The 13,784-nt window shown below is 40.5% G+C and overlaps 1 protein-coding gene across 4 annotated transcripts in view; it reads right to left on the bottom strand.

Annotated features, from left to right (window-relative positions):
* Positions 1-13,784, bottom strand: part of LOC110978182 (uncharacterized) — a 32,501-nt gene that overhangs the window by 13,983 nt on the left and 4,734 nt on the right. For 2 of the 4 annotated variants that reach the window (XM_022233007.2, XM_022233090.2), the window contains exons 3-9: positions 12,384-12,548; positions 7,722-7,926; positions 6,746-6,790; positions 5,866-5,946; positions 4,946-5,041; positions 3,499-3,600; positions 914-978 (exon numbers count right to left, since the gene is read on the bottom strand). In XM_022233007.2, coding sequence (XP_022088699.2) covers positions 914-978; positions 3,499-3,600; positions 4,946-5,041; positions 5,866-5,946; positions 6,746-6,790; positions 7,722-7,926; positions 12,384-12,548 — 759 coding nt within the window. The remainder of the gene's footprint in view (positions 1-913; positions 979-3,498; positions 3,601-4,945; positions 5,042-5,865; positions 5,947-6,745; positions 6,791-7,721; positions 7,927-12,383; positions 12,549-13,784) is intronic. The other 2 variants (XM_022233267.2, XM_022233182.2) reach the window with 2 other exon arrangements.

Here is a 13,784-nt window from a genome sequence, read left to right as displayed (position 1 = left end):
TGTATCTTCAATGTGGTGACACAGTGGATCAAAACAGTGGCAAGCTTTTCTACATTTCTAACTAGCTGAGTAGCAGAAAACGTCGGACATGCATTGGGATTAGCTCTGCACAAGCAAAAGGAAAAACAAAATCTCGATACACGAAATACGAAGATGACGTCACAGTTATTTTGCCAGCCATTTTAGTGAAAACTTCATTGGAAATATGAATGTTGTGAATAAAGACCAGAATAAAATTGTATACCTGAACAGTGTACGCAAATGCAAAATCCATACCTGCCAACCTGTCGTACTCCTTCCCGAGGTCAGGTATCACCGCATAAAAGATTAGAATTTTAAATGAACTGAGGGTTCATTTAAATATCTTTTAATCTATTTTGTGGCATTGCCTGACCTCAGGAACGAGTACCACAGGTTGGGAGGTCTGAAAATGCATAAAAAAATGAATTTGGTCAATGTGTGCAGAAATGCAGACACCAACATTTCCCCCCCCCCCTTTTCTTTTACTTCCATTGTACAGTAGCAAAGCCAAGACTCTGTAGCTTCAGCTAGATTCACATGGAGCTGTACTAAAATACATCAAAGCAAACAGGTTGGCTAGTGAGAGATGATTCATTCAAAGATGCTTGCCAGGTGAACACCTATAGAGTCCATACGCTAGGTGAACAGATTATGAAAAGAAACTCTAGGAGGCACAAGTTGTTAACTGCATGTAAACTGACTGGAAGCACATTTCACACGTCTCCAACAATGTGACACCATTTATACGAGGGTAAGGCAAAGAAGCATGCACAAAGCATTGACCACACACGGCAACAAAGAACTCATGCTGTTACTGGTTTATGTTTCCAAGCCAGCTTGGTTTGCTTTCTGGTCTTTTTTTTTTTTTTTGATGGGGAGGGTTATCGTTTACCTGACTTCTGCCCTGCATTTGCGACGTGTCGGACTGGAGGTGGGCGGAGCTTTGGAAGGGAAAGACTGGGGGAGGGGATACAAAACACGGATACAGAGAGAGAGAGGAGGCATGAGACCAAACACACAATGTATACGGACTGCTTCCCAATCAAGTGGGAAGATTCTTGTCCTCACTTTCAACAAAACTTTGATTATGAAATTGAAGGACTGGTTTGCGATGACTGATGAGATCTACTACTTTTGTAACACCAGAAGCTGTCAGACCAGGAACAAGAATTACCGAGGGTCGACTGGTAAATAAAGTACGATGTCTTCACAGAAAATGATCTGCTTTGAAATATGCATGTCAATATACAAAGAACAGTAATGTGCGCACATGCAGATAATCAGATGGACAGGCCTTGTAATGTGCGCACATGCAGATAATCAGATGGACAGGCCTTGTAATGTGCGCACATGTACATGTACAGTGTTTCTTTTACTGTACATTTCCCAAGTCTATGTGTGCGTGGACATAAGTTTCCTCTTCAATACAGACTACATCACTTTCAACGTTGACAAGAAAATGGTCATGAGACCTAAGCACAACATGTCCAATTAAGGGAGCTTTGGGGAAACACCAAACATGCCAAATTAAGGCACAGATCAATTTACAGTGAAAAACTCAAGTGCCCTTCCACCCTCGTTGCTTTGAAGGAATCAGGAAGTTGGCTCAGAAAACAATGGTGTTGTTATCAAATCAATGCTTATTGATTATTATAACATTTCATTGGATGGTTAGCACACCCCTTTCAATATTAATGGTTCAATGTCGACTGCCAGCAGACTTTGCAGAAAGGAACATGAAAAATTTCAAACTAGTGCCTAAAACATGCACGAAATGCAGCGACTAAGAAGCGGGTTCCAAAAGGTAGTGACATTCTCCTTCGCCCTTGGGCAAGGAGTAAAAAATGCAGAGTCAATCTAAACTACACACAGACTGCATTTTTTGGAGTCAACCCCCCCTCTAATCAAGCAAAAACCTTGGTTGCTTATCATGTAACATCACTGTCCGCCCAAGCATTGGAGAAAACAGATCCCCTTTGTCAACAACCCACAGGATACGGTACAACCAGCTTCGATAAGCAATGACCGGAAAAGCTCAGGGGTGAACTGAGCCTTGTCTGGGGGCAAGGCAAGTTAGTGGATTGGGCGTGGAAAACAATAAAAGCCCAACTGACTTTGCTGTGCCGTGACTCATAATGCTGTGGGATTACCAGGCTTAAGAGTAAACCAACACAAACAAATTGGCATCTGCATTGGGCACTGCCGAAGGTGAACTGTGATAAACACTTATCTGGATATACAGAAATCTATTTTGAGACAAGGTGTGGACTAGTCTTGATTCAAGACCACTTGTCCAAGAGTTATATAAGCTATGGGAAAACTTTACAGTATAAATTGCAAAGCATTACAACTCAAGATGGTGGAAGAGTCATGTGCTTTTGGGAAAGACAGGTACATGTACATGTACCGTTAAGATTTTCGGCCAATAACAAATGTCTAAGGTTTGGCTACTCCTCGGTAGTTAGTGAAATCTGAGCCAGGGAATTCAACACAGGAAACAGCCTGATTATGTTCCGCATACATGTAGTCTAAGATCATGTGGCAGCTATGACACATTTTTATTGACGTTTAAAGTGATAACCCAGCGTTGCCAAGTTGACAAATTGTTCCAACATGACTTCCGCTACAACGCAGTCAATTTGCCACGCTCCACGTTGCAGGGGACATGTAAAAGTGAGATGTCTTCCTTGGAGGAAATAAATGGGCTACACCAGGACGTGATACCATCTTTAACAGCTTACCAGACACGTTGATATGTCCAAATGACAGATTCTAGCTTTTCAAATAGGGCACCATTAGTCAACACATACACAGACCTGAGCTTGTCAGCAACAAACCATGACCTGAAGTGCTGAGCTGAGATCAATATCAGAAAAGAAAATCCGGAATCCCCCAGGGTATGGAAAAAAATAAGTTGCTTAAGCCACGCCCCCAATCCAAAACCTACCCTCACCATCTAACAAAGTGCAATGGAGGGGCACCGACTGGTAAAGTCTCCCAGCACAGTGAGCTGAAAGATACCGGCACATCAAATGGTCAGAGGAATGCTGAGAGTATCTAGGGATTTCTCACCTGTTGCACATGAGCATTTTCTCTACTAATAATTGAGAGTTCTTGGCATGTGAATTAGAGAGCATTAAACCATATAAACTGTATGTCCATGTCTTGGATAGACAAACGCATGCTGCCGTTACACACAGGCATCTGCATCAAGCACGTACTACCAGATACAGAAAGCACATCTACATGTGTACGACATGATCTTTGCTTAGATCTACATGTGCCACATTCAACTCCTTAAAAGATATGATTAACTTTGGAAAAACGTGTTCCATTCACAGTTCAAAGCTGGACATTAGGTAAGGCCTGGTTTGGAATTTTTTCTCAGACAAAAGGGACTCAAACATTTTGAAAACTGAGGGGCAGCAAGTCACCTACCAGGAAATTAGGGGAATTTTGACAAATTTTATTACTTACAGATGTCGGTAAATTAACCTGAATGGATTGGTCCGTGGATTCACTGGTGCATTGTGCTTGACTGGTGACCTGAGTACTGACATTGCATTGCGCTGGCTTTATCTAGAGGAGTAAAAAAACAACATTCATGTACAAGTAGACTGATGGAAAGTAATGGTAATTTCGAAAAGATAGAATCTCTCCACAAATTTGGTTGTCACGGTAACTGTTTCTATGCATCAAATAAACATACTTTAAATGAATCCATGTACTGGTAGAAATGTAGATAGCCTTTGGGATTAGTTCTTCTGAATTCAGACAGTATTTTGCCATGAGAAAAAAACCCAAACTCATAGGGATTGACTTTGTGGCTACAATAAATGGGCTGGCTTTGAGAGGCATTCTTCCTAATACATGTACAGAATTAACCAATTCTTCCAAACATAGGTATCTGTGATGAAAACATGGAAAATGGAATACAATCACACCATGGCAGCCAAAGAGAATTCAAGTGGTGTGATTTTTCCAATTACGTCAGTGTGCTTGTAACTTACGTAAACCTCCAATTCACTCCCATCTGGTTTCCACAAATATGCCAAAAAATTGTTTGTATCCAATATAATGCTCTGAAAAATACTGCTTCAGGTGGAAGTCACCACAAGCTCAACATAAACCATACCACCCACACTTGTTTTACATGTGAAGTGAGGACATTCCTTAGTTCTCCTGTGGTTAAGGTAAATGCTCCTATTTCTCCAACTAGGATAACTCCTTCGAGCTGGATTTTTGATGATGATTTCCTAGACTGTTCCTCTTCATTTTGCCATGGAAAACTTTGACCCCCAAATGCCTCTGAAAATGTTTTTCAGAGAGGGGAAAACATTGTGTGGAGGTGTGCAAGTCTACACAACGCCACCGTACCCTGCATTCTATTGTGCAGAGGTCCACACTCTGAATGGCACGCCTATACACCCAAACAAAGCTGCGTGTAAAGCCCCAAGATGGCCCCTCAAGCATAGTAGCTGACAGCGATCTGTACATGTATACTTTCATATGAATCATTTCCCAAGACGGTCACATGTACATGTACATCTCTTGCCAAGAATACAGAGCATGAAGGTCTGAGTCAATGCTTCTAGGTTTCGGCAGGCAATAATTCTCCACCAATGAGTCACTTTGTATATATGACTGAGAACGATATGACCATTTTTCACATTGGAAGAAGAGAGCAAAGCCTGGAAAACCCCGACATTTGGGTAAAGTCAGTACAAGTAAATCAGTATATACGGAGGTACATGTATTTAGCACTGGCTCAGAAAAATCAAAATGCAAAATTTTAATTACAGTGCGTCAAACATTGCAAACTTTTTTAAACAAGACCCCCCCAAAAAAATCCTGGAACTAAAGCCAGACAAACTCAACGAATGTCAAGATTTTGCTGGGCTGCAGTATTCTTGTCTTGTCTTACTGTGTGTGTCTGTACATGTAGCTCAGTCAACTGCTGCTGTGTGTCTGCAACAAGCTCTTGCAAACTCCTGACTTCCTTCCGAAGGACGGCGTTTTCCTGGTAGAGGATAAGAGAACATTGTAGGAAGGATGTTGAAATTAAGGTACAATGTGCAATGCCTAGTTATGGCCTGGTGCATGCATATACCTGCATACACTCTACACATCCATGTTGTGAGTGATTTCACTCAAGTGTTTTCAGAGCAAAGAAAGAGGGGGTTTCCACACCTAACGGACGATTCAACTCCAGGACTTTTCCAGGACTTTTCCATGACCAAATTATGACATTCCACGACCCAATAATAACGCCATTTCTTGGACTATTTGGACTTTTAAAGTTGCAAATAAAATCACATATTTTAAGCACAATAGAAATCACACACAGCGTTTGATTTTTCCATGACTTTAGTCATTTTTACAAAATTCCATGACTTTTCAAGGCCTGGAGAACGAAAAAGTTTCATGACTTTCCCAGGCCGCAGGAACCCTGGAAAGAAGGCGGCTACACATACAAGAAAAAAAGACTTATGGCTAAAAGTCCTCTGGAAAGAAGTACTGAAACACTGCTTGGTCTCACACACTGAAGGTATGACACTGTAGTACTGGTACATATTCAAGAATTCTATGGTCATCAAAATTTGTAAAAAAAAAATAAAATCCTACATGTAGAACTACAGTAAGGTTTCAGAAATCCAAACAAGCAATTCAAAGAACCTCAAATAAGGCTGATCTAACTTCAAGGCTCAAAGTGTGACTGATACAAGGCAAAGTCACGTTAATTTGGACCCAGCCCCTTGACCTAGTTTGTCCAGGAAAAACCTTGATCACTGACTGATTCACAGAACTTTCAACTACCTTCCCTTTTCCTGTCTGGGACCCTACCTCCTTCAGGTCTTCGATGATGACTTCCTGTATGGGATTGGCCTCGCTGGTGGGGCTGGTGGGCAGACTACTGCAAGGACTCTGGCAGATTACAAGCATTGACACCAGTACTAGCATGATTTTTATTCATATTTTTCAGGTAACTACACAAGGGCACCTGGTGTTTGAGTGTCAACAAATTATTAAAAGGATGTTCCCACTGTAAAATGCCACAAAACTTATATAATGAAAACAGAAATCAAATTTAAATCCAAGTCTGTTGTATACTCAAACAGGTAGATTTGAACAACTATTTGTACACGTTGATAAACCAAAAAATGGGAGTTAACTTCAGTGGACTTCTTGAGACAACTGGCTACCACTACAGAGGATTTTAAGTCGGTGATTTTTGGCGGTCAGCATCCAATTTACACAGATGCACACACAGACGCCCAAGCCTTCAAAGTCTCTCAACATTCTGCCGTATATGAAACTGTCAAATAAACCCAAGACGCCCAAGCCTTGGAAGTCTCTCAACATTCTGCCATATATGAAACTGTCAAATAAACCCAAGACGCCCAAGCCTTGGAATTCTCTCAACATTCTGCCGTATATGAAACTGTCAAATAAATAAACAGATTTGAAAATGCACCTGCATTCACGGACATGGTAATGGTACCTTTGCCCATCATGTTTTTACATCATGTGAAAAGCCTCTATAGTATGTATATTCAAAGATTTTTTGTCGTATGTATGTGTGTGAATTACGGCACATGTACCGTCCATACTGTTTCTGTGCTGCCTACCGTACTTTACTTCCTGTTCTTACACTGAATAGAGACAAGCAAAGTTACAATGTACCGGTACCTCAGATTCATATTCCACATGCGCATGTACTTACCAATTGGCCCATGGAATGTTCAAATGGAGAAGAAGAATTGTCAACCTGTGTTGGTGAATGAAGGAAATACGTTATTGGGAAAAGGGTGATTTAGTCACACAAGTCAAAGGAAAATCCTGTGAATTTGGTCAGTCTTGAGGGAAGAAAATAACACAAATACTATTGCTTTCACAAAGTTACAATGAATATCAAGCAAATGTTCCAGTATTTCAGAGGGCTTTTGTTTATAGAACAAAACCAAGTTAGTCCTCAGCAAAAGCCGCATTTTAAATGTTGCTCTTTGTCAGTAATTCATCAAGCATTTCAACAGACAGTACACTGTACTCAAGACATCACCTTTGGTACATGTGGAGTTGGTTGCTTGCACTCAGTCCCAAAGCAAATTCAAATGCAAATTTGAGAAGCAGTGGTACATGTACATTCACCAGCTGCAAGCTCGAGATCTCTGAACACATTTGGCCTTCAGCAACATTTGATGTGAATACGTCATGATGTCAGGCACTGACGCTTCTGACATTACGGCAGCATTTACTGTACCGGTTACGTTCATACATGTCCATGTCGCAAGGGTGAGAATGGAAGAAAATGAAAAATCCGCAAAATAACCCGAGTTTTTGCGAGCCCCACAGCAGTGTAGAGTGTATGGTATACATTTGTGTTTCCTAAAGGCAGCCCTTGACATGTCCCTTTCTTGTGTTCTTTATGAGCTTTTGCACGGAAAACGTTCACATTGGTAAGCTTTGGATATTCCAGATTTTAGAAACAGCTTGCTTGAAAAATCCTGAAATCAGGAAGAATCTTGAAAAAACAGCTCACCGCTATGTACATGTACAGTGTAGAAGTCAATATTTTCATAAAGACACCACTGCTTTTTTTATGGGATGATACAAGTTTATAAGAAGACCCACACAGAGACTCCACCATGTCAAGCAGTAAGCCTTGAACATGGGTATGAAACAGGAATACATGTACTCACTGTCTGCAGCGCCCTCTTGAGTTTAAGAAGCATGGTCTTGACTGATGTCATGTCCTGGATCATGTGTCTGTACAGTGTGGCGTCCACCAGCACTGCTCCCTCCTCGTCGGGGGGTAGAGTGGGCCATCTGGGGGGTCGCAAGGGGTGACCAGTGCCCCCACTCTGGGAGCGAACACGGGAGCAGTTGGCGTTGCCATTCTTGTTTCTAACGATTTGGTGGAGGGTACGAAAACAGATGACATGTTAATGGTTTCATTATTAATGGGTAACTGCATGAACGAGTGATGGTGCTTTGTTAACTATGTGGCGGACCTACTGGGTGCGCTTGCATGCACAAATTTAAAATTGAAAATGCACACCCATAGGAACTTGGCATGGCTGTCGAGATGCAAAACAGCAATGCTGGTATACGTAGCATGTCAGCTAAACCTGTTTGTCACCTGTACACGTATGACAGGGCACGCGTCATGCTTGTGCGCTGTGTTCACAGACAGGTGACAGACAGATCACAGTAGACCAGTCATAGTGAGTACATGTACATGTACCTACAGTGACATCAGACAAGAGTGCAATCATGAAGGCCCCCGGCAATGGCAGAATCATTGTCCCAGAAGTTATTGGTTGGTTGTTTTACACAGCAGCTTCTACCATTATTGGCTGATGGCTAACACCCGGCAGCTTACAATAAATGTACATGTATCACTACTTCAACAAGAATTGCTGCAGAAAAATACCAATCATGAAATCACTGGTTGATTTTCAAAACACTTCCTGATGCTGACAAACCATCAAGCCAATTCTGACTGTGTTCTGTCATGTCTGTTTGTACCGTAAGAAAGACCTCTACAGGTGGAAAAGAATTTCTTTCTGAACACATACCGTTTGAAAATGGTACACACTGCCTCCAACATTGTTGGTTTGAACTCCATGGAAAGCAAGCAGATACAAGGATTTACAGGAGCGTTTCTACGATCATGCTGACAGCTAAACTTGTCGTGTGTTGTTTACCTTCTACATCTTTGCATACAAATGCATGGACTGCTCAAAATTACAAAAGACTACCCAACCCACTACATGTATTTCAGCTTGGTCATGCGCATCAGTTGCTCTTCGCACTGGTCTGTAAAGCGTGACCAAGTAACCTACATGTACATGTACATACATGTACATAAAAACGCAGGAGATCAGTCTTGCACTGTTTTTGACAAGACAATGAAATGAATTTTACACTGAAACGTGCATACATGTACATGTAGATGTACCCGGTATGTAAAAACAGAATTCATTTAAAAGTTAAAGTTACTTAAAAGAAAGATTTATTTTGCCCACACAATTCGTTAAGCTACTGCAATCAGCAGGCTCTGCAGCTTCATAAAAAAAAAGTGGGATGAAGTACAAAACGACAAATGGGACAAAAAATATAGGGGTTCAATTTTGGAAAATATTCTGGTCTGTGTACATTGCACATGTACACTGTACCCGTATATTTAATCCCTCCAGCATGCTACAAAGTACAAATACACAGCCAACTAACAACCAGCCAGACAGCTGGAATGGCAATATTGAACCTCTGTTGAAATCAACAGACAAGCACACTGTGCATGGACAAAAGCATTTCATAACAGTTTTCCAGTTTTGTTGAAACTGCCGTAGTTCTTTGTGGCTTTTTGTATGGCCTATTTTTAGAGCATACCATCTGTATTAGTCATGGCATGGCAAGGCCTCTGGATACAATAAAAATCACAACACGTGAAATCACTCAGTGCTGGGAACAAATTTAACGAGCGTCTTGGCATTTCCACAGATGTTGCAAATTACTGTGCAAAATTAAGCCTAAGCTCTTGTCATTGTGAACAAATGTGAAATTAATGACATCAGTATGTGTTAAAATGGGGAATAAATGAAAATGAAACAGGATGGATGGACAGTAAATGAAACATTTCAAAAATATATCTCCCAATGTTTAATGCATAGTGAATCCAATAGGAAGTACCCTACCAACATTTTGTACACTGTGTATGGTACATGTATTTTACCATACACTGTGTACATTTTGCAAACCATAAAGTTCTAGATGTTCCACCTGACACTTGTTGTACAGGTGCGTGCACCCTGTGGACAAACTTTAACAATTCCAGTCATGATAGTACTGATATATGCAAAATGAGAAAGATATTCAGCGCTCCCTGACCACCATGCAGACAGTTCAAGACAAAAGGAATAAGAACAATAGGAGAGAGTGAGTCTAATTAGTACACAGTGCATGCACAAATCAAAGACAGAAGACAAGTAAAGGGGTATTTATGGTAAGATTCATAGAGTTAATGAGAATACATGTAATCGTTACATGTACGTTTACACATGTGTAACAGCAAAGGTCACTGCATACTTCTAGTACATGTACGTGTCTGAAGCTAGTACAGCACAGTATTACCATAAGCAGGGCTCCTGCACCTACCTGTACGGGACCATTAAATTCCATGACTTTTCCATGATATTTGGATGACCAATTATGAAAATCCATGACCCAATAACCCAATTTCTTTGACCATTCAGACTTTTTAAATATTCCCTGACTTCAGTCATTTTTACAATTCCATGACTCTTCCAGGCCTGGAAAACAGAAACAAATTTCCATGACTTTTCATGACCTTTCAACCCTGCATACATGTAAATGTACATGTGCACAGTGGTGAACTTTTTTCTAAAGTACATGTTGTTCACCAGGAACCATATTGGACAATTACATACATGTCAAGATGGGTAATAACAGAAATTGGGGGTCCATTTTTTTTCGTGTCCCTGTCACATCTTACATACATGTATGATTTTTGTAAGTTCAGAACACATTTTCTAATTTCCAAGAGTGAAAAATTAATGCAAATTGGCTGCCCAACAAATAGTAATAGTTTGAATCGATTCCGGTGACATTTCCATGTCAAATCACAAAAGTCAGATAGAACAGGGACACCAAAATGTCACACTTTTGGACCCCAAATTCTGGAATAACCTGTGCATGTTGGTGGTATGCAGAGTTGTTGACCAGTGTCAGGCAAGATGTGCATCAACTGAAGTGCTACAGAAAAACTACTGCTATTGTGACACTCTACATGTGCTGACACTACCATGTGCAGCAAGGTATGAGACGGAGAGAGCCCCCCCCTGCTTTGTGTTAATCGTTGTCTCGCAGGAATCTGGGGAATTCCTTTCAGATATCTTGGGGGGGATGTGTTAAGTAACAATAGTCTGGAATGTGTATAGGGATTGGACATGTTGGGGGGTACTCCTCGGTCTCATTTCTTGCTGGGTATAGACACTACTATGGAAGCAATTGTTCTGAATGGATTAGCTGTGAGTTTTCTTTGCTCTAGTGTTTTCTCTGACAGACACAGGTACATGTACAATAAAATGGGAATTCAAAGCATTGGCTTTTTTATTTAGGTTGTTCAAGAACATGCAGATCCACACAGCTCAGTGCTGAAGGAAGGAGAGGAAACATCTTATGTGCTGTCTCCTTTATCATGCAAGAAATGTCAATCTGGCCCACGACCAAAAGCAAAATGTTATTGGATCTAAAATGAAAAACTGCTGCTTGAGAAGAAGACTATGACCGTCCACTAACAAAACGTGTTTGTGCACATTGTACAGTCAATTCTCAATAGAGCTTTATCATGGGGCAGCCATCTTGTTTTCTACCATTGAAAGCAATGTAACCAAACTGAGGCTGGAAGAAAAATGGTCTGTTTCCTTTTTAGAGAAAGTTGCATCACTTTTGCCATTAGGTATACAGGGGGCAAGACAAAATGGTAGCATCATGATTAATGTCTATGGGAATCTGAGTTCAAAGACTACAGTGTAAAACCACACAAAAAGCAGACTTCATAGCACATTGGTAGTGGATGGTCATTCATTAAATCTACTGCAGTCTGTGAAAAAAAAGAAGGTTTGAAGTGAAGAAAGATGGAAGCAGCTTCTACGGCGAGAAACCCGAAGATTAAGAGAGCACCACACCCCACTGCAAACAGGACAGACAGGCCATAAAATGTGAGCCTCAGTAACCATGATGGCTAAATATTTGCTGATTTGCCAAATGAAACCTGAAGTGTCAGCTCACTGAGGGGGCTTTGTAATTTAATTTTCTGTTTTGTGTTGCTTTTTTCTCCTGACCATTGAATTGCCAAAACATACAAAATGCAATCACTTGCATTGCTTATTGGAAAAAAATTGGAGAGCGAAATAAAAGTATAAATCAGGCCAAAACATGCCAAACTTTGGACATTCGCATGGTTTGAATTGAAGCAAATGGTCAGAAACTTGAACATTTTCTTCAGATTCAGACTGTCATAAGGACGTACGGTGCATGCCCATGTACAGTAAACAAGAGCAACAGTAATGAAAAAAAGACTTTGTCAAAAAATGCAAAATGGTGCACTGTCATCCATAATCTCCAATGACCAAAATCAGTTGGGCATAACTGCTTCTCAGGGCTAAATGAATTCACAGCTTGAGGTGTCTGGATAAGATCAAGCTAGTACATGTGCCTACATGTACAACTAAAGGAGAAATTCATGACAGTCAGGCTACGGCAAATAATTTATCGCCATGGTAACTGAAGACTTCTTACGGCCATCTGAATAGAAGAGTCGAAACTGGTACCGGTACCTGTCCATATCACGGCAACTAGAACTGAAAATGAGCGAATGCAGTTCCTCCACTGGCGACTGGCACTGCTCGGCTGGCACTGGGTGGGCGGGGAAGCTCCGTCCCCCTCGTCTACCTAAAGGCAAGGCCAAAGGGGAGGGCGACAAGCCCCTGGTCACACCGACCCTACACGTAGGGGGAGAAAGCAGATGCATAAACATGAAGGATGGAAATGAATGGCTGATGACGACTTGTGGAAAAGAATGAAAAGTGCATGTACTGTACATACACGTACTGACCACCAGAATCAATGTTATCAATCCTTATCCACAAAAACAATACTATAGGTACCCGTACATGTACATTACACCGTACATTACAGTCAGTCAAATAATCAATAAAATTGATCATTCCACGTCTGATCCAGCTGTCATCAACGAGCAATGCTGTTATTGTCTGAGCCACTGTAAAGAATTTTGGTTGTACAATGCAATCACAACATAAACAAAAAATCAGCACTGCCAAAATCATCTACAGTATGTGTGTTCACCGTTTCATGTTCTCGCTGTTATGTTTGTGCAAGAAACTATTGTACACAATTGTGCACACAATACACGTGCATTGCAAAATACTAGTCAATGGCATTGTAAATAGCTATATAAATAACACTGCAGCTTCCACTTCATTTGTAGATGTAATGATTTAAAAATACACAAGTTTTAAAATGTTAATTCTGTGTAGGTACATGTACATACATGTACATGAACCTTTATAAATTCTACATTTCTTGCTAACCTACACGTACACGTACAGGTACCCACTGCCAACTGGGCTGCGTTCTATGCATTTTCCTTCCTCATGAAACATCAAAGTCAATTATCCATATCTGTGCTCAGAGATTGGAAATGAATGCAAACTCATTTCAATAATTTCCCTTCCCATACAGCCACACTGAACACATGTACTGTACGTGTGTGTGAATGTATAGGGCTGACTCAATTCCAATCATTCACAATTCGACCTTCAATTTGATTGAATATCTGAAATTCGTTCCTACCTACCAGCAGATTGTTAAACAAACCATGTATACAAAATCAGTTGCAATAACACTCACAACATGTACATGTAGGAGTATCTCCAGCCGCAATTTATCCCGTGATGAACAATACATGTACTTCTTGCCCTGCTGAAAATTTATATTCCTTTTAAATTGTGTAATGAATAATTTACTTTTTAAATCGTAAGACTTCTGTCGCTTTTCCTTTGAATCTGCTTGAAACTAGCCACCATGGTGCAATTTTTCTAATTCAAAACAAAAGAATATTTTCCCTTCCTTTTCATGAATTTTGCATTCAAATATTAAAATCTGATACTATTCAAGTATTCGATAATTGACTGAATATTCAGTTATTTGGATATTCC

The sequence above is a fragment of the Acanthaster planci genome, linkage group LG19 (genome assembly GCF_054643075.1).
Source record: "Acanthaster planci isolate LZ-2023a linkage group LG19, COTS_SCS, whole genome shotgun sequence".
NCBI classification, from domain to species: Eukaryota; Metazoa; Echinodermata; class Asteroidea; order Valvatida; family Acanthasteridae; genus Acanthaster; species Acanthaster planci.
This window is presented reverse-complemented; position numbering and strand designations above follow the sequence as displayed.